We start from the raw sequence: 27823 nt of genomic DNA on the forward strand, positions 1-27823 counted from the left end.
AATGTGCGTGCCAGAATTTAGGGTTTGTCACTCATATTTCATGGATGGTGCAGTTATGGTGTTCATTACAGTGTTTATAGAGGGCTGATGAACATCTCAGATGGGGTAAGACACATAACAGCGTGAGCCTGAAATACACTGAGGAGGAAGAAGTCCCAGTGAGTCCACTCCTATAGTCCCAAATAATGATAAAAGCTACTTTCTGGTTGGTGCATTATGGCCTAGTATGTATTTGGTTCTGTTTTCATTCATAAAAATGTAGGATTTCAACCCCAAATTCTCAAGGAGAGCTCCATCAGCAAGTGGAGCAACTTGAAGCAGGATAGTCCTGCAGCCTCCCCTTCACATACAATGCAATACCAGGGAAACCCCACCCACTGCTGGGTGTCATATACTGAGTCCAAACGTGTCAAGGAGCAAATCACCTCGGACACACAGGCTGGGAAGCAGCTGGACGCACTGGACTCGTTTTTTTCTAAGGAAAAACATCCAGAAAAGAGGAAAATGTTGGACTTAGAAATGAGGCTGCACCCTTCAGTGCAGTTTATTGCCTCTTAAAATTAAAATGCAGAAACATTCGCCTCGCAGGTTTCAAAGTGGCACGCCGACAAGATTGTAACCCGAATATAGTCGTGCGTAAAAAAAAAAAATAAAAAAAAAAAAGTTCCTCTGTATTTGGAGACGATGCGCAGTTTCTCGGAGCCGTGCGTCCCCGGCGAGGTACCGCACACTTTCCCAGCGAGCAGGGTCGGGGATGTGGCCCTTCACGGCACCATCCTGGCCGGACCCTCGCTGTTCCCCGCCATCGCGCTGACGTCCCGCGGATCACATCCCAGTTTGGATCCCGGTGCCGAGCCCGTGATCCACACATCGCCGCCGGAGCAGTCCGCGACCCTCCGCGGGCCTCCGGGCGTACTGGGGAGGGGGGACATGGCAGAAGATGACCCTAAAGTTCATCTGGAAGCCAGGGAGCTTTGGAGACAGTTCCACAAATGCGGCACCGAAATGGTCATTACAAAATCCGGGAGGTAAATATCGAAAAGTGACGCAATCTCTGTTTTTAATGCGTGCATGCCACCGAGAAAGATTTCACTCTCTTGGTTCTATTTCCTCTCCTCCTCGCAGGCGCATGTTTCCGCCGTTCAAAGCAAGGTGTACCGGGCTGGACCCGAAAGCCAAATATATTCTGCTGATGGATATCGTGGCGGCGGACGACTGCAGATATAAGTTTCATAACTCCCGCTGGATGGTGGCGGGGAAGGCGGACCCCGAGATGCCCAAGCGCATGTACATCCACCCGGACAGCCCGGCCACCGGCGAGCAGTGGATGTCTAAAGTGGTCAACTTCCACAAACTCAAACTGACCAACAACATATCTGACAAGCACGGATTTGTAAGCTTCAGCTTTCATTTTATTTACACATTCTCACTATCTCTAACGAAAATTCACTAGAATATCCCCTATAATGTTCCTATAGTGTTTCTGTGTCTTATTGTCCTGTATGTTTTTTCCCCCCTCCATAGTACCACTATAATATTCCTATAGTGAGTATATATTGTATATATTGATATACACTTTTTGGTATTTTCTATTTTTCTCTCCTATGGTATCACTATAATATTCCTATATTCGTATAGAATATTATACATACTTTATAATTTGTTTGTGATAGTAACCTTCTAAAATGTATTACTGCTATAGATGTTTTATGGAATGCTATAGTTCATGTTTTTTTAAATTTATTTATTGTTATAGTTAAGTAAGATAAGTTTTCACATATAACACCTGAATTTTAGGCTATAACGACCTATATATAAAATATTGGGTCTAAATGCTATTTGGCTCTTCTGAGTTTCTGCTCGATTTGTAAACATAAAACAAGACACAATATAACAGTATCTCTTTAAAATGAGTTTCTCCACACTGTATTTCCCCAAACCTCTAATGGTACTGCCTTATTCATTTTAATGCCATTTATATTTTTCTTATTTGCAGACAATTCTCAACTCGATGCACAAATACCAACCGAGGTTTCATGTAGTAAAGGCAAACGACATCCTGAAACTGCCTTACAGCACCTTTAGGACCTATGTGTTCTCTGAGACAGAATTCATTGCGGTAACAGCTTACCAGAATGATAAGGTAGGAGGTTTACTTCTTCATTCATTACACCTACACCCCAAAAGACTTAACATAATCACATGCATTATGGTTTATTATGTAACACATTGACCTATAACTTTACAAAGGCCAGAAATGGATGGCACAGTGATTTTTACTTGGGCTTTATATAAGTATAATAAAGCATGTTACAGTTTTTCTATCAACTTTGAAGGGGAAGTCTACAGTTCTGAGCAGCTTTTTGCGTTGCATTATGTTCTTGTTTTTATATTCATTTTCAGATCACACAGCTGAAAATAGACAACAATCCTTTCGCTAAGGGATTCCGAGACACAGGCAATGGGAGGAGAGAAAAGAGGTGAGTTAACTGATAGGACGCCAAACCAATTAAAGGGCTATTTCATCTTAATCCATCTGAACGCTGCTTTGTCCTTTGGCCTCTAATTGACCCTCCAAGAAAGCTTTTTGCCATTTTACTTTATTGGATATTTCATTGCAATGCTACTTTTTTTTATTTTAATTCCTAAAAAGGCCTTTTCACTATCTCAACTTTATGATATCCCTAAGACAGGCCGTGCAAATTTTTGTGTTCACAGTGTCTTCATAAGTGTCTTCCAGATGACATGACACTCATATATAGAACTCTAAATAACTGTCACATCCTTTGTGCAAGAGATTTGATTTATTTATTTACATTTTTTTTTCAATTATACATCCTTAAAATGTAATTCGGAACACAACAGAGCAAAAGCGCAGCATTGGTTCAGCAAGCATGCAGTAAAAAGTGAGGCTTTGACAGAGGCTATGTCAACTTTTCTGGACAGCAAAACCTTCAGTGTTCAGTTTAGAGTGTAACCAAACTGTGCTAGTGTTTCTATCAGTCCACACCCATAAGAGTTAATTTAACACTTTAGATATTGAACAGCTGCCCCAGAGCCATATCAGCTCTATGAGTGAACAAACACCTGTCATCTAGGACTATAATGTGGTGTATAATGCTTTCATCTGCTGTCCTCTGGGTTGACCCATATCTGATCATGTTCACTATGCTTTATCAGACAATCAATCAATGTCACTTAAAATAATTTCCCCTTCTTTTGTGGTATTAGGAAACTACAACACGCATCACAAAAATCAAAAGAGATGCGGATGAATGAAATGAAAGCTGATCCTGTGAAGGATTCATCTCTAGAATATTCAGAGAACTCCAAGTCTTCAGGTACAAAAAGTTTATTTATTTATTTATTTTTCAAAGATGGTCCAGCCAGGCTTTTTCATATTGATTTGACCTAATACAATTTTTTTATTTAGGCCTATATTGGGGTTATTATTGCAACATTTTGCTAGTGTACAAACATGAACCTAAACCTAACATTCACATGTATCTTTTTTACGCAAGACGCCCACGAAAGTGACAGTGATCAAGACTGCAATGGTGAGGACAATCCTGGACACGACGTGCGTAAAACTCTCAAGGAAACCAAAACTGAGCCAACCGTCGCCATTACGCACGACGCAGAGAGGACAGTTAACACCCCGCACGGGACACAGAGAGAAACTGATCCCAGACAAAGCCATCTCATCGATGTCATAACCGATGCAGCGGGCTGCTGTGCACCAGAAGACCCGGAGCCGACCAGACACTTTGTGGATAGGGAACAATTACGCAAATTACGCAGCGGTTTTGCGCACAGCTATTTCCATCCACCGGATTTAACCAGACACCTGCATGATCTGAGTATCGCCAACAATCTTTTCCACCCCGCCCAGGTCAACATAGGAGGGACGTTATACGGTTATGCGGCGTTAGACAGCGCATTACCGTGTGGAGTGAGCATCGCGTCACCTGTCAGGACTCCAGCCGCTCCGGGGTTTCCCATGAACCTTCAACACCACGCGCTGGTGCAGGTAAACAGTGGAGAAACAACCCAGTGTTTGACTTATTGGAATACATTAGTAGCCTATGGCAGATATTAGTAGTAAACAAGTCGGATAGTTCCAGTCAGACTGGCTGTGTCATTTTGGAAGCGGTTGTAAAATACCCAGTAAAAACACACATTAGCGCATAAAAGTTCATTTAAAATGTAATAATATAATATTATGATATATAAACACACATGACGGCGTGTTAATGCGCTAACTGAAAATCACCACTCAAACCGCTACTTAAGTGTAGCCTAGCTTAGCAACTGCTGTTTTAGAACTATTTTAATTGGCGGATGAATAACATTTAGTGTAATTATTACGTTGATTAAAACATAAAAAAACTTTCTTTATTTTTTTTTAAATCCATCATTATTCGAATAATTATTCTTCCGCCAAGCAAAATAGTTCTTGAACAATACAATAGCAACATGGGTTACTGCATTAATATTCTTAGATATTAAAATATTAGGCTATATCATATCAATATCAATCGAAACTGAGGACTGGAGCTGTGACTTTTACCCATTAAAAACAGTTTCTAATCTGTTTTATCTTCTGTTTTGGATCAACAGGACCTGGTGGGCCTTTCTCACTTTGGAGGGTTTTTCTTTTACCCCTACTCCAGTTTCTCTGCAGCGCCAGTCTCAGCCCAGTACCTTCCACCGGTACGAGCCAGGCTGGATTTCAGAGCCTATCCAGGCGTCCACACCCAGGACTACCGCCTCGCCTCCCCGATGATATCTTCATCTGTTCCGATTGTGGGTGACGGTGCCAACGGCTTGAAATATCACGCTCCTGCCCCAGATTTGCTGGTGCCGACTAAAACAGACCGCACGGACTCAGCGGATGAACCCGGGACGGCGCAACAGGTCACAGACTCCAATGAAGACGAATCATCCTGAAATATACACAAAAATATCATTGAAAATAATGATAGCAGAGATAGGTTAGGCTACTACTGCTTTAAAATAACCATGCATGTAGTCTATCCACTTTCCACCTTAGCCGATACCGTTCTCTCTTGGGTGGAGAGAGGGCCACGCCAAAACTTATCTAAAAATCCGACCGTTTACGTTTATCTTGCTTATCGGGAAACGTAAATAACTTGATAGAGCATGACTTAAGACGTTGTAGCAATCATTAGGGTGTGCTAGTAAATTCGGCATACATTTGACAGACCAAGCAGCACTTTATTCCCATAAATATTCAACTTTTATAGGCTGCTCACACTGCTAGCTACCGCCCTCCGCTGTGTCTTTTGGTGGAAGAAGATCGAGGAAATTATAAGTGAATCGATTAGAAAAGTTGAAATTGTATTGAAAGTAAGTGGTGGCTGGTAAATTGTATGTATGCCGAATTGAAGAGTGGCTCTTAACGATTCAGAAAAGGTGTTAAAGTCATGTGTTTTGCCGATAAGTAAAAAAACATTAAACTATACCAGATTTGTGAATTGGATTTAGCGGGAGGGTCTCTTCATACAAGATAACATAACCTATTATCTGTATATTCGTGAAAAATGCACTTGACTACAGGCTGTTTGTTTAATGGCACTGCGCTGACGTTGTATTCCAAGGTAACTTATTTTGATCTCCTTCAAATAGGTCTATTAGGCTACTTTCTCTCTCTCTCTCTCTCACACACACACACACACACACACACACACACGCACACACACACACACGCACACACACACACACCCACACCCACAGTTTAGGTCTACATTAGCCTAAAATCACGTAGGCCTATTGTTTTTGCGCTAATTATTTGCGTTTCAAAGAATCCATAATTGTTTTGTTTTTTTCTATTTCTTGATTATTGTAATATCTAACATTTTATTAAACATTTTATGGAAAGCGTATCTTTTCACTGAAAGATTTAGTCAATAGTTTTCATTAAACTACGTCACACAATTTGGCACCACAATCAGAGAAGCATTTTCTTTTCTTAGAACCTAACAGCCTAAACACCCGATTTGAAGACTGAAACCAGAAGAAATGTTGGCAAATTAAATCACCACTGTTTCTTTAAACTTGCCACCTAATGTCCATAATAAATGCTCTTAAGTAACTTGCGTTGTTATTATAAAAAACATGAAAGTAAATGTAGGCCTATGTAGGTCGGGCAATAATTGTTGGCATTATTAAAACATGGGTTTTGGAATATTCTGTGTTTGCCTTTTTAATTATTTGTCTTTAGTCTTTTGTGGTTTATATGACATTTCATTTCAAGCAATGCACATGATAGACCTATGGTTTATTTTAGGCATATTCAGGTATTTCTTTGATATTTTGACCGCTGCAATGATTTTTGTTGCTCCCCTAACGAAAAACCACTGTACTATTTCTAGGCCTCTTCCTTTAGGAACGTGTGTCTGTGCTACTCAATATCGAGTCATCCATGTGTCATCTCCTATATGGTAGCCTATCATTACCCTTACATATGCAGTTTTGCTGTATTATTTGTATAGTTTTTATTCTGAAATGTATTAGCCTACTAGTTCTTTTTCATAAGAGTAAATTGACGTGCGTAATTGGATTAATATAAGATTAATATGGTTCATCATTCGTTAGAAAGCCTTTAACATTAAGAAATAGCCATATCCCTGTTGTGGGGTGAAAACCTCATAGCCTATGTCGAAAATGTCAACTTTTCAGAAACTAAGTTTTCAGCCTGACAACCATGCATTGTGGAGTTTATCCAATGGGGTTTTGAACGGTTTTAATCAGCCCAAGGATGGTTCAATTACAGCAGCATGTGATCCTTCAAATGAAATCACCAAAATTAGAGTTATGAGGTTTTCACCCTACAGCAACGCTATGTAATTATAGCTGACGTGGCTACTTTATCTTGTGTTATATCGAATTCAATAAAAATCAAATGCAGACTACAGACCGAGACAGGATGCTCAGTGCCGACCAGCACATTACAGTCCATGCAGGGGGAGGCCTGCTTAAACTTTAACACAATAATATTAAATAAAGTTATACTTATTCCGGGTCCCGAAACATAATTTAAGAAATGTAGGAATTAAAATTTACGAATCTAATCTTAATTTATGGCATTTCTTTTTTTTTTCTTTTTTTAATCTCCTGTGGTATTCCTATAGCTTAATATGATATCCCTAATATTGCACTATAATGTCACTTATAAAATCACTCTGGTATGACTAATATTCCTATAATATTCCTATAGGGACTGAAATTAGCCTATAGTGTGTCTGTGATATTCAGTAGGCCTAGTGAGTTTTTGATGTTTAGTGTTCTTATCTTCTATAGTAGGCCTATCATAATGTTCCTACAGGGAGTTGTAGTTTTTGTTGTCATTTTGTATAGGCTAGTATCCCTCTATTTTCATAGCCAAAAATTGAAATAAAATATGTTTCTGCTCCACAATGTTATGCTGCGTTCAGGTCCTATGGGAATAACCGACGAAATTATTTGACGGTTAAAAGCAACGATTTGGAAGTGTTCATACCTTCAAACCCACTTAGAGCCGTCAAAACGCCAATATTTAACGTTTTCTGTAGACTTTGGCTGCTCCTGATCATCATTTCACTTCCCTAGTCTTACTTAGCATCACAAATACATAATCTTTTGGAAGAGAAATGCTGATTTATCTCTCCTCTCTCTTTTATGACTCAATACTCTTAATATAAATACAATTCTAAGTAGGCTAATAAATATAATTTAAAAAACGCAAACTCATTTTGCAATGGCATTCAATCTATAAATAAAATTTAAAAAAAATGCTGGCATGTGTATTTTGGGCTGGTTTGGGAGCTTTGTGGGCGGATTTTCAGTCTCTTGGGCTAAAAAAAATTGCCTGACCTTACAACCCTCCCCACTAGATGGCGAGATGACGCGAGGGACGTAGACGCTTACTGACAACGTCATAGCCATGGGACAAAGTATCAAAATAAGAAATCCAATGTAAAAACTCGTATCGTAAATGTCGCTGTCAGACGCGGATTTTTTAGTATATATGTAGCATTTTGAGGATGGCAAGGATTTCTGTAAACTATATTCTGCTGTGCGGACAGGTCCTGTTGCTGCTGACGGTGATACTTTTACAATGTTTGGAAGGAATTCACTCCCAAAACTCGTCGACATCGGAGACACCCGCTGCTCCTCCCGGCCAGGGAGCGACGACAGTCCCGTTTAGCGAACAACCGCAGGAAAATGAGACATATCATGTAATACCAGTCGAAAGAGTGAATTACACCGAGCACTATGAGTACAGACCCCCGTCTCCGGTCGTCCTCTGCAGCTATCTGTAAGTATGGCCTCGCTAGCGTGAGTGGCGTTAATGGAGTGCTAATGCTAACCTACACATAACTAACGTTAGCTAGCTTGTATAGAGAGAACGTCAACCAGACTCCTTTCCGAAATCTAGCAAATAAATGCTCACTTGCTCATCGGCAAAGGTACATACTAGGTACAAAATGATTTAAAACCGTTTGTGAATCTTCAGAATCCACTCTTCAATTCGGCATATATCCAATACTCAAAGCAGCACTTCAATAAAATTTCAACTTTCAAAATTGGCTGGCCTGTTATTAACCCAATCTTCTTCCACCACCAAAATGGTCAGTGGCGAGCATCGTGTGCCAATGTTATTTGATTTTATTCAAATAAGGTGCTGCTTGGTGGATCACGTGAATGCCGAATTTACCAGAGGATCCTAATGATTTATTACATGTCTTAGTTCATGTTCTACCAGGTATGTGCTTGATAAGTAAGGCAACATTAAACTGCCAGATCCTTTTGAATAAGGTTTCGCGTGCGGCTCTCTCATCCCCAAGAAAAAATGGAACATATGTACTAGCTAAGGTTTACCTTAACTCACGACAGCCTAGTTAGCCTGTTATCCAAATCAGTCTCACACTTCCATTCTCCTGTCTTCCTTGACACATCCCTGCTGTGGCATGTAGGCCGGAGGAGTTCATCCACTGTCAAGACCCTGTAGATCATGCAGGCAACAACAGTGCCTTGCAGGAGCTGGGCCACGGCTGTGTGGGGGTAAGTGTCAATACAACCGCCTTGAACTTTATGATAAACACATCCTACTATGTGGTGTGCTTATACATTCAATTGAACTTATCACTGTTTTTCTCTTAAGTGGGGAGGCCAGACTCAAAAAGAAGTGAACCACACACAAGTTATCTGCACCGCACTAGATGATATAGAGTGTGCTGGACCCAGAGAGTTCCTCAGAGGGGATGTACCCTGCATCAAGTAAGTGATGCCACGCTTGACACACAGCTGTATAGCCCTGATATGTGCCTTTCTGTCTTGTAGGGAGAGAATGTCACACCAAACTCCAAGCAAAATGCTGTTAATTTAAAGCTGTAGTAAGTAACTTTTATGGATTAACATTTATTTAGAAGTAATAAAAAGAAATTGGCACATTGGGTGGCCAAAGACGAGCAGGATAATATGTCAGAATCTGAGAAACAGCGGTAGCCCTATTGCTTTGCTATTCTCATTTCAAAGTGAGATGTGTGGAAACCCATCTGCATAAACACAGCTGACGTCACAGCATCAATCTGTAGGCTGATTTTACTTGATATGTAGTTTTTGTGTTATGAAATGCAAATGATCCGTCAAGCAGCTCATATTTCAATAAAATCTCAACTGTTGTTACTCCTTGTCTTCCAATTTCCACACTAATGGAAATGCTGCCCCACAAGGTTATCAGGTGAAAGTGTCTCCCTGTATGAAAGGCATAAATACACAGATTGTTGCCAAATGCAGCACTTGTGGATCTTCTTTCCTAACTGAGGCTTCAGAGCCGCTAGCCAGCCTTTATATGGAGTTCATTAAGGAGTTTAACAAGGAGTTTATTAGTGACTGTGTGGGGGAGTAGTCAGCACATTTTCCCTTAACAAGCAAAACAGTTGCAAAAGTTGGGATTTTATTGAACTACAAACTGCTTGGTAGATCACTTGTATGCAGAATTTACCAGTAAATCCTAACTATTTGGAAAAGGTCTTGAGTGATGTTCTATGAGTTTTGTAGAGTTTGCAGATAAGAAAGATCACATTAAATTAACAGTGACTTCTATGGAGTTTGGTGTAATATTCTATCTGACAAGAGAGGACAGCATGCATCGGGTCCAAACTATGATGATGCGATGAAGTGGATGTACAATCTTGTGTTACTCTGAGGTGCGGGATGCATGATGAGTGTTCATTTCTGTTTACTACTTATGTGGGAAATGTACAATTGTAAATAGTTCAAAATATGTGTTTGTGCACCTGGTACCAAAACAATACCAAAAACTCTCATACTGAGTCTTGGTGCCTGGTTTACCATCTTCAGTCTGCCTAGTGTCTTTTGGCATGCTTTACACGCAGGCTGTACTACAGCCATGTTTAGGGACTGGCTTAATGATGAAAAAAAATCCTAATTGGATTAGATTCGTTGAAACATTAATGATTGCTGTGGGGAAATTGGGTCATCACAGCAGCAGAGAATACTGGATATAGATAAGAATGAGACAAGAGTATGGAGGATAATACAAGTATTCACACCAACCAAATATACTGGAAATAATACAGCAGCTAAATAATGATATAGCATCTTTTTTTTTTTAAATATTTACTGGCTGAAGCTGATGTGCAGCTAGCTATAGATGTGTCAAGGCGTGCAAATATGCATTGTAGCTATTCTCATATTAACAGATTTACAGATGGAGTCATACATGTACAGAAATATAGGCAGAACGTGAAGATGTGCATTGTTAGCTACAGTATCATCTGGTAAAATTTACAGATAGACTTAACATGCAGAAATGAGTCCAAACATGCAAATGTGCTTTGTTGACTTTTATCTAATGTATCAATTCAATAAAATTTACCTTTTTTTAAAATTAATTTTCACCTAGCTATTAAAAGGTTTAGTTGATCTAGATCAGCGGTGCTCAACGTGGGGTCCGGGGACCACCAGGGGTCCTTGAGGGAGTTCCAGGGGGTCCAGTGTTAAACTTCACCATTATTTAAGTTAACACAATTAGAGAATGTAGAAGAATCACTATTTTGATCATAGCTTCACTGTTATCTCTCTACCTACAATACAGATAGTCATGGAATTCTGGACCAAATCATATCGAACAACAAAAATATTCTCTGATTCGGGTTCAAGAGACGAAATCTCATCAAGTGGGGGTCCGTACCCCTAATATGTACTACATTAGGGGTTCTTGATATGAAAAAGATTGAGAATCACTGATCTAGGACTTCACCACTAGAGAGCACTGTTTACAAATGCATAGAAATCACCGCTTGACTTTTTTTTTTCTGCCATGTTTTCCACAGCACACCATGTTCACCCAGCATCTCTCTGCATTCAGCACATAACCTCAATCTCTCTAGTAACTGCATAGAGATCAGACACATAGAGCTGAGCTGCAGGGTTTCTGTACTAGCTTCTCTCATAAATCTTTTGGTTTGTTGGAGCTCTTATTTTGATATTTCCATTTTCCACCCCAAATATCTAATATTCAGTTTGTAACAGATATGGCAGAAAATCAATACACAGGGCGTCTGTAGAGCTAAACTCAAGACATTAAAAGGTGTAGAATACAGTTAAATATAACATTAACTCTTCCATTCAGTTTTAGACGTCTTAAAATTGTTACGATTTCTTGGTTTTTGCATTGTGAAATCAGCCCAGGCAAGGTTTCAATTGCAAAATTGGTCTCCTATTTCATTCCAACTGGCATTAAAAAGGTCTTAAAAAGTCTTAAACTGGTAGACACCTTGATACAGAGTGAAGAATTGAACTAATCTACGGAATTGTTTACTTTTGGTTTTGCACAGATACACCGGACACTATTTCATCACCACGCTGCTGTACTCCTTCTTCCTGGGTTGTTTCGGCGTCGACCGCTTCTGCCTGGGCCACACCGGCACCGCCGTGGGCAAGCTGCTCACCCTGGGCGGCCTGGGAATCTGGTGGTTTGTTGACTTGATCCTGCTCATCACCGGCGGGCTGATGCCCAGCGATTACAGCAACTGGTGCACCTACTACTGAGGCCGAAAAGGCAAACGCCGACCGAGGACTCTGGCCGCTTCTCAACTATTCCTTTGTCAGTTATCGGTTACATATTGAGAAATCCAAGGATTTAGCCGTAGCTTGCCATGGTTACAAATGCTGTGTTGATGCTTGTGTATGGGGGTTTACAGCAGTCCAGGGACCTCCCAACTGTCCTTGAGTGGGCTCCAGGGGATCCCCAGCAAAATTAAGAATAGTTTAATTTTACTACAATTTAATTCACTTGAAATGATCCTGGATTGAGAATGTATAACAATGACTATTCCATTCCTAGGTTTCAATGTCACCACTTTTATCACCCCACATAGTGTAGACAGTTCTACAATTCAGTACTAAATCAGCAATTAAAATCTTCAATATCTCCTTGGGACAAAACCTTACCAAATGAGGATTAATGTGGGTCTATTTGGGGGGTCCCAGGGTTCGTAGGTTTGGAAAGTACACATAAATATAGACCCACTATTCATTTCACATATTGTCATTTTTGTTGTGAAGAATATTCCCCAGCTGTGGAGTGATACAACCTTGTTGACACTCTCACATTGCCCAGCCACTATCGACATGCATCATATCGAGCCCTGACCAAAATCTCCCAATCCAGCCAAGAAATTAGATCAGAGCTTTATTTGTTCTCATTTATCTCAGGAAATTCATTTCCACGGCAGAACAGAAACAGAAGAAATTAAAGTCTGGAACTTTGTAACGGAGAATGTGCAGGAACCCCGGGGTCTGTGACACGGAAACATTTGATCACCGCTGGTTTACAGGAAATAAGGCGCTAATGATCAGCGATCTTGTAACTATTTTGCCTTTCTTTTATGCTACGCTGAGCTTTAATCACTACCATCTTACACCACATTACTAAAAACCTCAGCTTGACCCTCTTACTGTACGCTTCCACTGGAGCGTACATCAGAATATTGTATTTTCTCAGTTCCTCGAATGTACTCCCGCAGTGAAATGAAAACAAAATGAATAGCAAATGAAACAAGGATTGATTACACATTACATCCAGTCAAGCAAGTATGAACACAGCGCCGAAGATGGATAGTGATTACATAAGTCGTGTTTACGGCGTGATTGTTGATTTAGTGTTTTGAGTTATTGGCTTCAGGAAAGTTTTGAGGCAGGGCAAGCAGTAAATTCCTCAAGTCGCAACTGCGTCTGTGCCGTCTGGGAGTATTTCTCTACTTTACATCTCGGTGTCGAGTCTAACCTTGCTTAGTCTAAAACTAAAATGAATGACTTTATATTGAAGGTCTTCATTGACAATGTACTTAGTTTCTAGGCTCAGGTCTGGGAAATGACATGAAATCTTCAAATCTTCCAACTCATTTTGTTGAATTTCTTGTTTTTACTTGAACCGAAGGTTTATGCGGCCCTTTTTATAGGTAGAGCAAGTTTCATGACCCTAGGGTCCATAAAGCCCATTCAGAAGCCATCATAAAAACTTCCAAAAAGACATGATCGTCAATGTGTCGACCATTTTCCTCATGCTTTTAGGAAGCAATATATTTTCAGCTGGTATTAAAATTCTGCTTTGCATATTACATTTTTCCACGCAAGATATGCTTTCTTACACATCTTTAAAAACTGTGTACATAGTGACTATCGTGTACAGGATTTTTCTTTTGTTTATTTTTTAACCTGAGCGTGTTTCTCAGATGCTGATTGCTTCATCCTCACAAGTCCAAATCCAGTTAATCCAGAATTGTCCCAAATGTACTGTAACATACTGTATTGATGTCTCTGTTTTGAAGATTTTGACGTCCATGAGGCCCTTGCCCTTGTAAAATACTGTATATAATATTGATCCGGCCGCCAACGTGACTTGGATATTGTTTTATATTCTTTAATTTTAATCCAGTGAGCTATTTATTTATTTGCCTTATCTATTTATGTTGTCTAAAACATGTTCCTACAAACATTAGGGGAATACACGTCCGTACGTCTCTCTTTGATTTGACAACGTATCCTTTTTAGATGATCTCTAATGGCATGTTGCTCCTGAAACTAAAATGCTACTGATCAAATTTAAAAAAAGGAATACATATGCGACTTGAGATTCAAATTAGGGATGGGCGTACTCAATTATTTTGCACAGATTGTGCTCCTAAATGTCTTGTCTTTTTAATTAAGCAGCACATGTGCCTCTCGGAAAGAAATGCCACTGTAGAGCGCTGGGACGACACATTTTCCCCTATTGCGAAGGAATGCAGACTGTCTCACTTTGCTTTTATCACTCCACACAGTAATATGATTCAATAAAAAAAGTGTTTGGTAAAGTGCATTCTCTTAATTCTCTGATTTGATTTAATGGGTTCTGGTTTGTGCAGAGAAGTAGAACGTCAATGGAAGAGCTTGTTGTCTCTACTCAGTACTTCAAGATATTGACCTGAACTACAAGATTGAATTGATTGAGCACACTCAGTTGCTTCACTTCCTGCAATGTGCCAGTATATGCCCAACAATTTGAACAGGAGTGGGAAAATGTATGTATATCTCAAGTAATACATTTTATTACATTTATGTACATATATTTGATGTTCTTCACCAATAGCAAAGAGGTAAATACACAATCAAGTACAGTTCTTGGGACATACAGCTGTTAGATTAACTATATCACCTCTATACATTGAGGATTGTCTTGTGTACACTGGCACTAAGGAAAGTATTCAGTACTCAAAATATTACATATTCTACCATTTGAATGAATAACCGTAGACAAGAGCGACAGAACTTGTTTGCTTCAGTTTAAAGGAAAATCCCCCCTTGGATCCTCTTCCGCTGTTAGATATCATCGATCTGTGATGTTTAATGCATTCCAGGAGTTACTTTGTGATGAAGTGTTGTGATTGACTTCATTGGTGTACCTACTTTCTCTCAACCTGCCTTGTCTACTTCTACTTCAGTTGGTGATTTCCTACATTTCCCAGAATGCCTTTTGGCAACCCCCATAGAAGGGGCATGAACTTGTTACTTTCAATGAAAAGTGTGTGTATGGCAGTTTTTCCCAACCCAGTCCTCAAGTACCCTCTGTGTTTGTTCCAGCTCTACTCTTGCATACCTGATTTAATTAAGGGCTACACCCTTTCATGCTAGTCCTGTTCAGGTAGAGCTGTCTCTACTGCTCAACCAATCAACATTATGCTCTTAACTGGGAAACACTGGTGTATGGGCATATAAATATAGCTAGCTAGCCAACTAGTTCGTGAATCTTGTAACTGCAGTGCATTCTGGTCTATTGAGGCTTCTGTCTGGAGAAATTGGTCTCTCTCCTCTTCTACAATGGATTTCTCCCTGTATGATTGTTGAACGTCTCTTGGTGCAAAATGGCGGCTCTAGAAAGAAGCCCTTGCTCTTTGATTCTGAGGGACTGACACCAAAACTGGATGTTTTAGATAGCTGAAACATTTTTTGCTATCAAACTCCGTTGTAGCTGCGCTGGAAATATCTAGACGTGATGTGACGTGGCGTTGTCTATGTTTGACCACAAGAATATAAAAAAAAAAATACATCACCAAACAACAAAATGAGCTTAGAAATGCAAGGTACATCACCAATAACTGTTTTTAAGTGATAGAATTTAGGGTGGACCTTTCCTTTAATGCCTGCCATTTACTAAAAACAGCCAGTCTATCAGTCAGTCTCTTCAGGAGTGATGGTTAGTGTAACATCCGTATCGTTCCGTCGCACCACCACAGAAAAAGCAGCGCCGGTCTGGACGGCTTCACTCACGTCCTGTGTAGTGTAGATCGGCCGGCCGTTGATGCCGATGATCACGTCATGATTGATCATGCCAGCGCTGCGGAGCAAACAACACCATACATCACACACACATAAAGCCTTGCTAGCACAGACCCAACCCAGGCGGGCAGGTCTCACACCCTAAGGAAAACATCATTGACCTTTAGACAAGTCTTTTCCTGTTCCAGGTTCCTTTCCCCTCAAGAGCGAAGGTAAACAAAAGAAACGGCGGGGTCGTGACATTATAATGTGCCGCACTGCATTGACATTTATATTTGAGGCATTTACTGTAGCTGATGATCTTATACAGAGTGACTGACAATGCACGCGAGACTAGAATAACATTAAATTCCGATTTCACCGACCCATGGTGAGGAGAGCAAGGAGTAGTGTAGCTGCAAAAAGGCGGAGAAATCCGGACAATTCAGTATTGTCATGGTAAATTGACCTCCTCTGTCATGCATCCGGTGGTATGTGAGACTGCTGCTGTATGCTGCTCAAGGCTTCAGGCTGCAATGTTATGGGGGGCTTTTAGGAATATAGTGAGTCTAAAGAGTCAGAGAGAGATCCTGTCTACATGAAGAGAAAGATGTCAGAGCTTTGCCTGTGGGAAGCACGTATATATACAAGTATAATGAGCAACTGGACCACAGTTCAATCTGCAGCCTTGATAATCGCAGGGATGCTCTTATTCCACGCCTTTGAAAATATCCAGAGGCCCCCAAACACCAGTTCACAGTGCTGCTGTTGCATTTTGCAGGACCTAGTGGCTAAACAACACCGTGCTCTGCATCATACTGATTAGCTCCAGGTAATGCCTTCTAATAAAAAGCCTACTCACCAGTGTAGTATCTTACTTTGAATCTCAGGCCAAGGGGAAAACAGGATGTGTTTAATATTTTCACAATCTGAAAACATGTTTTATGCACCATCTCTGAGACTTGGGTCAGTATCTTGTTGATATTAATGAATAATGTTGCCATCTATCAATTAGGGTTAGACTGATATGGGTTTGAAGGCCAATACCATTTTCATACAAAATAAATTCAGTATTCATTGTTTTCCCCTGAATTTTATTCTTATGAGGGTGGAAAAGCCTCTGTAGCAGTATTTTGAACACCCAAGATAATAATGATAATAAAACATATTCATGCATACTGTGTTGAATCCAATCAAAATGCCTCATTAGAATAAATTCTGGTAAAGGGCTTCCCATAGACAACCAATGCAGAATTGATCAATTATACAATGAATATGTAATCAAACTGCATCATATCCATCAGATTGACGACACTAACTGACTGGCTGATCAGGCAAATATTGACCAGATATATCTGTCGAACCCTACTATGAATGTTTTGAAGGCTTTGGCTTGACTCTTACCTGAATGCAGCGGTTCCAGGTAACACCTCATAAATATAAACCCCTGAGCTCACATCTGGAAAATCACTCTCTCGATCCTTGAGATCTCGGATCAAACTGGACATACAGAGAGGAACATAGATTAGAGGAACTTAGAAACAGTCTTTCCCAAAGAAGACAAATTATAGACTGTCTAATTAAATTTGCACCCATCCTATGTAACTTGAAGATTTTGTTCTGAAATGAGATATCAATCTATATCAAATTACAGTGATTTTTTTTAAGGATAGTAGGTAACTGAAGTCCAACATTAACAAAATGATTGCGCTTTTACAGCCGGGGTCCTCTATATTTAAGAAATATTGGTAACACTTTACTTGAGGTGCTCATAAGGCATTATTAGACATGCATCATAAGCACATTGTGAATGCGTGGTAACCATTATTATCAGAACACAATATAATAAACAAAATATGCAACAACTTTAGAGGTGTTTATGGTTATTTTTGGAATTGTTCAGATGTTTACTCACGATGGTGAAAGTTGCAGCATCCGGACGCCTATGTACTTCTTTTTTGGCACTGTCTTTCCTAAAGGCGATAAAGTAAAATCATAGATCATCAAAATCATGCCTAGAGCCCATGACCAAATCAGCAACACGGATGAAACATGCCATCCTGCTAACCATTGATTTGCCTGTCATAGGATTCAGCGAGGAACTGGCGTATTCTGTCAGCGGGAATGGCAAAGGAGATTCCTGCAGTCACTTTCAGAGTATTTATGCCTATCACATCCCCGTCCTGTTAAACAAAGAGAGTGGAAGGACAACCGTAAGTGAAGATTGTGGTCCTAAGAGTTTCACTGTTATTACATTTTTGTCACAGCTATGGAAAGAAGCAATGGCAGTGAGAGTAATTTACCTCTTTTTCTTCCAATGCACAAAACATAACTCATCGTCTATTAGGCCTAAGTGTTCTTTTCCCCCCCATCAGAGCTACAATAAAACTGCATCAGTCTCGGTTATTGTAGTAACTTATCTACGTGTTCACAGTGAAGGACGAGTAATAAAATGTACCAGCGGTATGGTGACTGTTCCCCTTTACAAAGAACTGTATTTTTAGAAAACAAAGCTGGAGGCCGCAGCCTTGATAAATGAATGTACCATCTGTATGATTTGAATACACAGTACCAATGCAAAAGGCCTCCATAATAATATAAGCCCTAGTCCTAAACTACTGAGGGAGGCTTAGTCTTAAACTTCACAGGGACACCCGAGGGAGTAGCTATATTATGTTTTCCTTTACTTGTTTTTTTTAATCAATAAGTACACATAAGACACCCCGTAAGAATATTTAGATAATGCACTCGAAAATCTTTCCAGATGCAGGATTAAAATGAGTAATGCAGCGTGGAGACTTTGGGTATTAAATAAAACAGAATCATGACCTTGCTCTTCACTGTCATAAATAAAACAAGAAAGATCGCCTGCATAGCAATAAGCGTAACAAATATGCAAATGACACGGTATTATCCTTTTACATACTATGTAACACCAGAAATCCTCTTACCAAGTTAACAAGCGGTCCCCCGGAGTTGCCGTACTGTGAATCAACAGAGCAACAAAAGGAATTTCTTACTCGTGGTTAATTTAAAACAAAAAGTGACAAGGGAGATATAATGCAACGCAGGACCAAGAAAATGAGGAAATGAATGTTTTTTTTTATAAATGCTTTTTGTGGACTCGCTCACATTGATGATGGCGTCGGTTTGGATGTACTCCATGTCGGAGTCCTTGAGGCCCAGCTCCAGGCCATTGCGCTGTGCGGTGCTGATGATGCCGGTGGTGACGGTGTTCTGCAGGGAGAACGGGCTTCCCACCGCCACCACGAACTCCCCAGGACGCAGGTCAGACGACTGGCCCAGATGCAGCACTGGCAGGGGACTCTGGAGCAAGGAAGATCAGCAAGGAGACATAATCTTACCGATGATCAGCAAAGAAGGACTTGAAAGAATGGCTTGAAAACATTTCATTTCACAAGTGAACATTTCACAGGTTGGACTTTTAGTTCTACAAACATTTCTCAGAGGCCGAGTTACTGTGGAGGCAGAAATAATCTTATTGGTTGAGTTAAACTTCAATGAGCCAAATAACCGCAAATTAGCTAACTAGCAAACTTGAATGGCAAAGAAGGAACTTGAATATAAATAAAAATATAAAAGGCAGTGACTTATCTACAGCTATGGGCTTATATGGCTAGTTTGAATTTGGAAGGTCAGAGGTTAGCTAACTAGCTTACCTAGATAGCTGTAGGCTAGTATGGCTAGTTTGAACTTAGAAGGACAGCTGGCTAACCAGCTAACCTAGATAACTTCTATGGCTAGATTGCATTTTCTCAGTTAGTATAGTAAGAGCGCTAGGCTTCCAAATATTAGCTACCTAATCCCTTACCCCTTGCTTTTTTCACTAGGCTTATGTTACTTAGCCAGAAAACTGTTGTTCTTTAGCTCCGCCCATTGAGATTGAACTGAACCAATGAGATTATTTCTGCCTCAGAGAAATGTTTGCAGAACCAAAACTCCAATCGGAGAACATTTCCACATTTTGTTCATCTCTGAATAATTAGTCCCTTCTGGGTCAACTGTGAACCAACCAGGCCTTCATGGCCATGTCATTTCATAATTTGTGTATTTAGGGAGGTGTCACCATACAATGGACCAAGTGTGTTAATTCACTAAATCCTAAACTATGGCAAATCCCTGCATCCAATATCATTTGCCATCGAAACCCGCTCATATCTGGGGTCAGATGGAGCAATTTGTGATGACGGACAAGACATTATTATTTGATCAGTGTGATAAATTATTAGACATAGGTCCCCAAACTATCAGGTTAGAGGGAAGTCCTGAATACTTATGTGACTTTATGTAGCTAAGGCTTCCAAATACATTTCTGCTGATTTTTGCTTGATCTTTGCTCTTCATTATGATAAATAAAAACTACAAGATCAAGTTTGTACTCACTCAGGCTAAGGTATGACAAGTGCTACACCTTGCCATACCCAATTTACACCCATGGTAATGAGTGTTGTCTATGTATCTCTGTCTAGATTTCTAAGACCAAGGACCACGTTGGAAATGAGTATTTGTTTTTGTGTTATCCTTGATTCTTTTCCAATGCAACTGAAAATTGTTCAGTAAACCAAACTAAACTCAGCCTTAGCTTGTCTCTGCCTGCCTTCTCTTAACCCAAGCTGAAGCACTTTTATCTCTGGAGTGGAATGTGATGCTTGGCCGAGTTTATAGTCATATCTCCTGGGGCATGGAGCCTTGTGCCATGACAAATTTGCCTTTTAGGCAACCTATAGGTCTGCTTCTACAGAAAAATATATCATAGTATACCTGTCACCACTCCCATGTTATTTTAAGGCAAATTCCTTCACATTTATTGTCCCTTTCAAAGTAATTCCTTGTTATCTCCTCTTGATTTGTGAGGAAATCCTGTATTCCGATCAGTTATGAAAATCATAATCATCTTGTCCATGCCGAGTGGAGTTTCAGAGAAGCGGTCGGGGGTGGAAGCCTTACTGCCATACAAAGCAGCTGGTTGTGTAAGAGTATGTCTAAACAGTGACAAATGTTTTATTCAGAGCAACACTTGCAAATACTAAAAAAAAATTGCCAAAGCTTTGAATTTACATGACATGACCAAATACCCCCTGGGGGAAATCAGACGATAAATTGACCATGTTAAGGAGCGGAGTCTAATTCTGGTGGGCAAAGGCCCCTTGATGACTTTCTCCCTGGAATATCTGCCCCACTTTCTGTGCAGGATTAATACACTGTGTGGTGGCTTTGATGTTAGCCACTGATGACAAGCTGCCAGGCCCGAGTAAAACACAAGACAGAATTTTAGTCCAAGGACCTTGGGGAGCGGAGTGAAAATGGAGTTGCTTCTTTCCGGCGAGCACTCACATCTGACTCAATTTTGATGAGTGCAATGTCCGTCTTCTGGTCCACATCCTTGACTGCGGCGTCGTACTGCACGCCGCTCTTCAGCTCCACTTTGATCCGCTGCTTGTTGGCGAGCACGTGTGCGTTGGTGACGATCCAGCCATCCTCCGACACGACGAACCCCGAACCGCTCGACACAGGGACCTCCTGATTGGAAAATGGCAGCCTGGCAAGAGAAAAGAAGAAAAAAGGATAATGCTGTATCATAGGTGCTGAATTCTCAACGGTCCAATTTTGTTTTGTTTATGCCAATAAGGATGTTTATGATGCTCTTTGCTGAGGTGTATTTTACCTTTGGAAAAGTTCTAGATGCACCACTGCTGGAGCAATCTTATCCACCACATCTGCAATGAAGTTGAACTTGTAGCGCATACTTCCTGGATGTTCGGTTCCTGGGAGGATACAACACAGGACAGTAAATTAAGAGTTATTATTTTAAAGCATTTTTTGGGGGAAAAAAGTACCTTTAAGAAGTAGTTCAACATTCATTTTCTCTAAACTGGAAAGGATCTACTCAAAGAACTTTACAAAGTACCACATTTCTCTTCATTTTGTCCTATCAGTCATTTTGTAAAAGCCGGTGTCACTATTTTTAAAAAGCAAATACCTCATTTTGGAAGAAAATTTTTCATATTGCATTCCTTCCTGGCCCCTTTTTAATCTGATAACTACTAATGAGAAGTGTGATTAACAATGATGCTAACATTAGTGAGAGCTTAGACAAATCAGGTTGTCGTCTGAGCATGTGGCTGAATACTAAGCTGCGTTCTCAGAGGCAATGCCAGCAACATTTACAATGTAGGGACTACTTTTCAGGCGAGTAGTGGCACATCCTTGCTCATCTGGCAACTTGTGCACATATAGGCACCTCCAGAGGAATCGTGGACTAACTGGAAAAACAAACAAACTTCTCTTTCATAAAAGAAACAGATTATGTTGTGATATTTCTCTGCATTCTTGCTACCATTCTACTTGCCTGTGCTTGAACAGTATATTGGCTGTTTTTGATCTTATATCACTAGTTATCATCATACTTATACCAGCTGAATGCAGGCGTGCATGCCTATAAGTAAAGTCAGTGCCCAATAAGTTAAGGCTTGTAACAGGTGGGGCTCCCTTTAAAACCAAATCTGCACTGGACGCTTGCAATTTATGACTCCTTGTTGTTACCTTAGGGCCAAAGCAATCTCTTCCCCCTTAATATATCACCAAAGTGTCCTCCTCTCTTTCCTCCCTATCTATTGCTTCGGTTCTCACGTATACTATACCTGTTCGTCTCCTGAAGCCGTCATACAGCGTGCATTTTCTAATGGATGGCACAAAGTTATTCGCGGGTGCTCTGCGAAGCACCGCAAATGAGCTCATCTCTGCAGAAGCATCCTTAAATGCAAATGACAGTGCTGCCAATGCCAAGAGCTGCTTTGGCAGAGCACCAACTATTTGTGCCTGTCAGAGATCGCTCCCACCAAAACAACAATATGTTCCCTACTGGTAGAGCATAGCTTTCTCTATCCTCTCAATTACGTTGGAGGGCCGTGCCAACTTGTGCGATTGTGCGGAATTCATCAGGTGACTATCGCTTACACTTGCAAAGCAGTTTCATCTAGAATTGAGTCGTAAAATCGTATTTTTTGTCAAATAAGTGAAAGAAAATCTGCTCATGGGATGAGATAATTTCATTTGCTTGCAATGCAAATCATGCACTTGTTTCAAGAGTTTTGCTAAATGAAGTGAAATTATCTTGATCCTAGTAGAGATGTGGCTTATTTACAAAATACTGTTACACAGTTTAAGAAGATTCTTGAATTTTTGATATTTGTTTTTTTATTTGTATTTATCTTATTCTGTATTTCTTATCTAATGTCTTGTAGGCCGATACCTTGTGTAAAGCACTTTGAATTGCCTTTGTGTACAAAATGTGCTACATAAATAAGCTTACCTTGCCTTGCCTTGAAATAGTTGAAACTGCATTGAAAAGTGAAATTGTTTCACCCTCTTGGCAGATTTTTTCACATTTTGAAGAAAAATAAGATTTTAAGGCTAATTACTGAATGACTTGTCATGGTGAACATTTTTGCAGTATGTTAACAATGTTTCCTCTCTCCCCTCTGTTAACAGCAAGGTCGGAGTACATTCACCATCAGTTCAGTCAATTCAGGAAGAGGATAAACAGAAATATTTTGCCACAATATTTTGCAATAAAATGAGTGAATTAAAAGTGTTTTGACCCCAACCCTTGTTGACAGATGCGCTGACTGACAAAGACCTAAATGCAGCTGGATTATGGTGAATTGGCTCCGCTGATGGTGGGTAAATATTGTTCTCCAAGGCTCAAACAGTGATGGATGAACGAGCCAGGAAAGTCCTTCAAAATAAGTAAATAATGGATGCACACATCAAGGACAGGTTGTTTATGAGCTTTTCAAATTGAAAATTAAAGTATGACCCTCTGTATTCAATATCAATATTTCAATTTGTAGGAATGAAAAAATAAAACAAAACATAGGCGATGGGGCAAACAATCGATGGTTCAAGGTATGAGCGATCTCTCTTTAGCGGTATGCTGGATGCTGGATGGAAGAGCGGACATTAGATGGAATATGCTGAGATTTAATACAACCTTACTGCCAAAACCTTCAAATAACAGGTGATCACACACACACACACACACACATCTTACATCAAGCAAGCAGAGACGCTGTAGACATGTCAACACGTTCAGCTTGCCTTTCTCCTGATCACCCCGGTTACTAAGCAGCAGGGAGACAAGGTGATGACATATCATGTTGACAAGCCTCTTGCTTAACACATTGACATCTTCATGGCACAGGGCCGCATTACCCTTATTTTACCTTTACTACACTGGTTGTTTCAGGTTTAGAAATGAATGTCAAGATTTTACTCAGTATTGTTTAAGCTGAAATTTGGCAACTTCGCAATTTAGCGGCCCCTAGTGGCAGCGAGAGATAATTGAGTTTTTGAACGTTTGATTGAAAGTGTTCATTACCCAGAAATTGTGCAATGTTGAGTGTCCATACCTGACACCAGAATTTCATTTGGGCAAGTAGGGTGAATCCACAGCATCTCAGTTAGTGGGGATGGGACTGAGTTATATTTTTACATAAAAATCTTGCCCAGTGCAGCTTTAACCCTTGGCCGGCTATAGATCTCAGTTCATTTAACACATTATGTTCGTGTCACAGCCTGCTCTGCTGCAAAGGAGCCAACATTCGGGTACGAAGCCAGAAGTTGGAGGCCAACATTTGAAAAGTTAATTGAGAGAAAAAGCAGAATAACAGCTGTCTGACCGCTCTCTATTTTGTCCATAATTGTTGTGAGCTATTAAAGGTTGCCTCCAGTCATACGACAACTATGATTGCTGACCAGGCCATTTTTAAAACAAGCTCCTAAAACAGACACGCTTTTATATAATTTACCTATTTTATTGTTGCTGTGTTTGCCTGTTTTACTCATCTGTAACCCTGTATAAGTGGCTTTTATTTATTCCTGTTTTGTTTTTTGTAATGAACTTTGTAATCTATATGAAATAAGTTTATCATTAACATTACTAGCTCCAGTCTGGATGGTGACACATGAGGCATTTTGGGGGCAAAGAACTGCAGATGATCAACACTCTTAGCAACAGGCAAAAACTGAGATACGGAAAATTATAATGTTCCTTTGTGATTACAGCTGAGGAAATCTCCTTAAGGTGCTGTTGCTCATCATACTTATCCAAATTGTCTCCTTTAAAATCGCTGCTTTTAAACACGATGCGGCCCTCTCTAAAGCACATAGTATATTCTGTGAGCTTTTGCATATAGCCTACCTGCTTTTCTAGAAAAGCAGTGGGAGGGCTAATGCATGATGAATTCCCGCTCTTCTGTGGGTGGCTATGATAGGAAACCGCACATTACGAAAATGGATAGGACAGGATAGGAAAATGAAGAGGATGTATTCGCGCGGCGGTGTAGTCGGGATTCCCTCCGGAGAATTAAACATCATCATCGGAGAAATTTGTGACTGCATTCTGTCTTGTTGCTCTTCTGAGCATGAATATGCAGAGAACTGCGGGCGCACTATATCAAGCTCGCCGGAAAGATACATATTCCAGTTCTATTTCACTTCATCCAATATAACAGTCACACGCGAGTCTCTGGGAAGGCTTATTAGCTTCTCAAGTCAAATTAAAGAGCATAGGTCATGATTAGTGTTCAGCAGGGTTCCCAGGGTGCCACACGCCCAGGAATTATGAATGATTTGGTCTTTTTTTTATCTTTATTTATCTGGGGAAAGTTGACAGAGCAGGCTGGCTGTTTTTCAGCAACGCCCTTTATTCACATTCAGGGAATTCAGTGCCTTGCTTAAGGGAAACCTTGAGCAGTAATATGGATGCTACTCTATGGTACATTTATGTGGTTTAGCTTTTATTCTATCACTATCAGGGGCGGCAGTCAAAAAGCAAAACTGTGGAAGATGTAATGCATGTGATGCAGCCTGTGAACCAAGAAGCTGCAAAGGGCCTGGAGAAAAGCAGCAGGAATCTCCTGAATCGACATTTGATATTTTTGTGATAATTTTTGATATGCGAGAATTATGCCAGTGGCTCGGCTCACTGCTGGGGACACAGCGTGTCGCTGGCGGAATGACAAAAAGCTTTATATCACTGGTATTTCATTCACGAGAAAATAACACAATAAATGAGAGTGCAGGAATGACTCATAATCACAGGTTTCTCTGCCCCACAATTATCTCCCCCAGCTAGCCAGTTTTTTTTTCAGGTGTGGGCCTATTGGATGAATTGTTATCAATTGGGGGTCTGCTTGCCAGTGCAAAGACTGTTTGTCTTTGGGAGCCCATGAGTTACTCTGATCATTTCCCAGTCTAAGCTGAAGTCTAAGAGCTTTCTAGGCTCTGGAGCCACTCTTCAGTTCAGCGTCCTCCTTTAAAAGACTTAGAAAAATACTCTTTTTAGGCTTGCTTTTACTTCAACAAAGGACTGTTTTTAGTTGTTTTTCTTGTTTGCCATGAGTATTTACATTAGCCCTTTGTATTTTGTTCTTTTCTCTACTCTTCTTTATTTATGAGGCTTTTCACTTTATTGATCGCATTTTTGTAAAGGGCTCTGTAACTCAGTAGTAGTAATAGCAGCAGTAGCAGTAGTAAGTATTTTGTGCTTTTGTCTTCTCGCTTCTTTATTTGCTTCATTGATCACACTTTTGTAAAGTGCTCTGTAACTCAGTTCTCTCTAAATAAAGGGTAGGCCTATTATTATTATTATTATTATTTTTATTATTAGTAGTAGCAGTAGTAGTAGTAGTAATAGTAGTATGTAGTAGTAAGTATTTTGTACTTTTGTCTTCTCTCTTCTTTATTTGCTTTATTGATCACATTTTGCTCTGTAACTCAGTTTTGGTAAGTTCTCTCTAAATAAAGGTTAGTAGGCTATTAGGCTATTATTATTATTATTATTATTATTATTATTATTATTATTATTATTATTATTTTTATTAGCAGTAGTAATGGTAATAGTAGGGGTCATAGTACTCTATACTTGATAGCATGGGCCCCCTAACATTAAACACTGTTCAACTGTGGCAGCCAACAAGTAATCAGAGGCTTGTATTTGATTGCCTACACTGTGACTGTGGCCACTTCAATCAATAAAGATGAAAAATACACAGGTGAAATTTGGGGAAGAGCGAAAGAAAGAAAGACAAATCAATACCACAACTCACCGGAATCACACCGACCCCTCTGGATCAGAAGGACCGGGGCGGTCTCGCCGAGCTCGGCTCTCTTATTCTCGGCTCTCAGGCGGCAGGCGCTGGGGTACGTCCTGCCGTCGCTGCCGCACACCGGGCCGGACGAGGCGCAGACGCAGGAGCCGCGGGCCCCGCCGCGCTTCCCCGGCGCGGAGTCGCACCGCAGCCCCTCGCCGCAGGACACTCCGCCGCCGCGCGCCCCGCAGGGCTCCCCCTCCCCGGCCGCGCACACCACGCAGCAGCCGCACCCGTCCTTCACCTGCCCGTAGTAGCAGGCCTGCGGCGGGACGGGGCAGCGAGAGACATCGCAGACTTGCGGACAACTTTGCCTTTTGGAAAGCAGGCGCGCGTGAACTATAGAGATGAGGAGGATGAAATAAGCCGCGAACTTCATCATGATGCAGCAGTTATGGCACAGCTATCATAAAACAAGTGCAGTAGGCGATTCCTCCTCCTGTAGATTATGAAGTCCTATGAGTGCTTGATCACTGTCATATTGGTGCAGAAGTTCATCTAGGCCCACCACCGCCGCCACCTGCCACACACACGTGTACAGTCAAACCCATAGCTGCTTTACATAAGATTGCCTGAATGTCACTGTAATTATATTCTAGTAGCAGCATGCTGATGCTGGGTTCTCATCCAACTCACTGTATGCTGTGGTCCCGGGTAAGCACTGTGGAATGCAGAGACCCGAGAGCAACCTCCTCAGGCCACGCAGTCTCTGGCTCTCCTCACACTCCTATTGAGACAGCAGCATGCGTCTGATAGGTTAATAAGCAGCAGCAACATGTTTTCTTTGTGATATGCCTATAGCTTTTAATTAAAGCAGTGGT

General features: G+C 40.6%; 2 protein-coding genes across 3 annotated transcripts in view; one reads left to right on the forward strand and one right to left on the reverse strand.

Moving 5' to 3' along the window:
* The first annotated feature begins 7958 nt into the window (after positions 1-7958).
* tm2d2 (TM2 domain containing 2) overlaps positions 7959-27823 on the forward strand; it is a 178289-nt gene continuing 158424 nt past the window's right edge. The window contains exons 1-4 of one of the 2 annotated variants that reach the window (XR_013505044.1): positions 7959-8320; positions 8979-9066; positions 9167-9282; positions 11868-12376. Coding sequence is in view for 1 of the 2 variants with exons in the window: in XM_071911537.2 (XP_071767638.1) it covers positions 8046-8320; positions 8979-9066; positions 9167-9282; positions 11868-12081 (693 nt within the window). In the remaining variant the exon portion in view is untranslated. Of the gene's footprint in view, positions 8321-8978; positions 9067-9166; positions 9283-11867; positions 14391-27823 lie in introns of those variants that run through there. The other variant, XM_071911537.2, reaches the window with a different exon arrangement.
* htra4 (HtrA serine peptidase 4) lies at positions 15548-27421 on the reverse strand. The gene is made up of 9 exons (XM_071911515.2): positions 26961-27421; positions 21515-21614; positions 21184-21388; positions 18961-19155; positions 18780-18812; positions 17897-18011; positions 17744-17801; positions 17233-17328; positions 15548-15907 (listed from the first exon to the last, which is right to left on the reverse strand). Exons 1-9 carry the CDS (start codon positions 27382-27384, stop codon positions 15742-15744), a joined length of 1392 nt encoding a protein of 463 aa, XP_071767616.1. The 5' UTR covers positions 27385-27421; the 3' UTR covers positions 15548-15741.

This window comes from Centroberyx gerrardi, chromosome 8 (assembly GCF_048128805.1).
Source record: "Centroberyx gerrardi isolate f3 chromosome 8, fCenGer3.hap1.cur.20231027, whole genome shotgun sequence".
NCBI lineage: Eukaryota > Metazoa > Chordata > Actinopteri > Beryciformes > Berycidae > Centroberyx > Centroberyx gerrardi.

Bases quoted from the DNA above. Each gene is read 5' to 3' on its own strand.
- htra4 (XM_071911515.2), bottom strand. From the start codon at position 27,384: ATGATGAAGTTCGCGGCTTATTTCATCCTCCTCATCTCTATAGTTCAC. The intron at 21,615-26,960 runs GTGAGTTGTGGT...GTATCCTCCCAG, and splicing joins GAGGGGTCGGTGTGATTCCG to GAACCGAACATCCAGGAAGT. The intron at 19,156-21,183 runs GTGAGTGCTCGC...TCCTTGCTCCAG, and splicing joins TCATCAAAATTGAGTCAGAT to AGTCCCCTGCCAGTGCTGCA.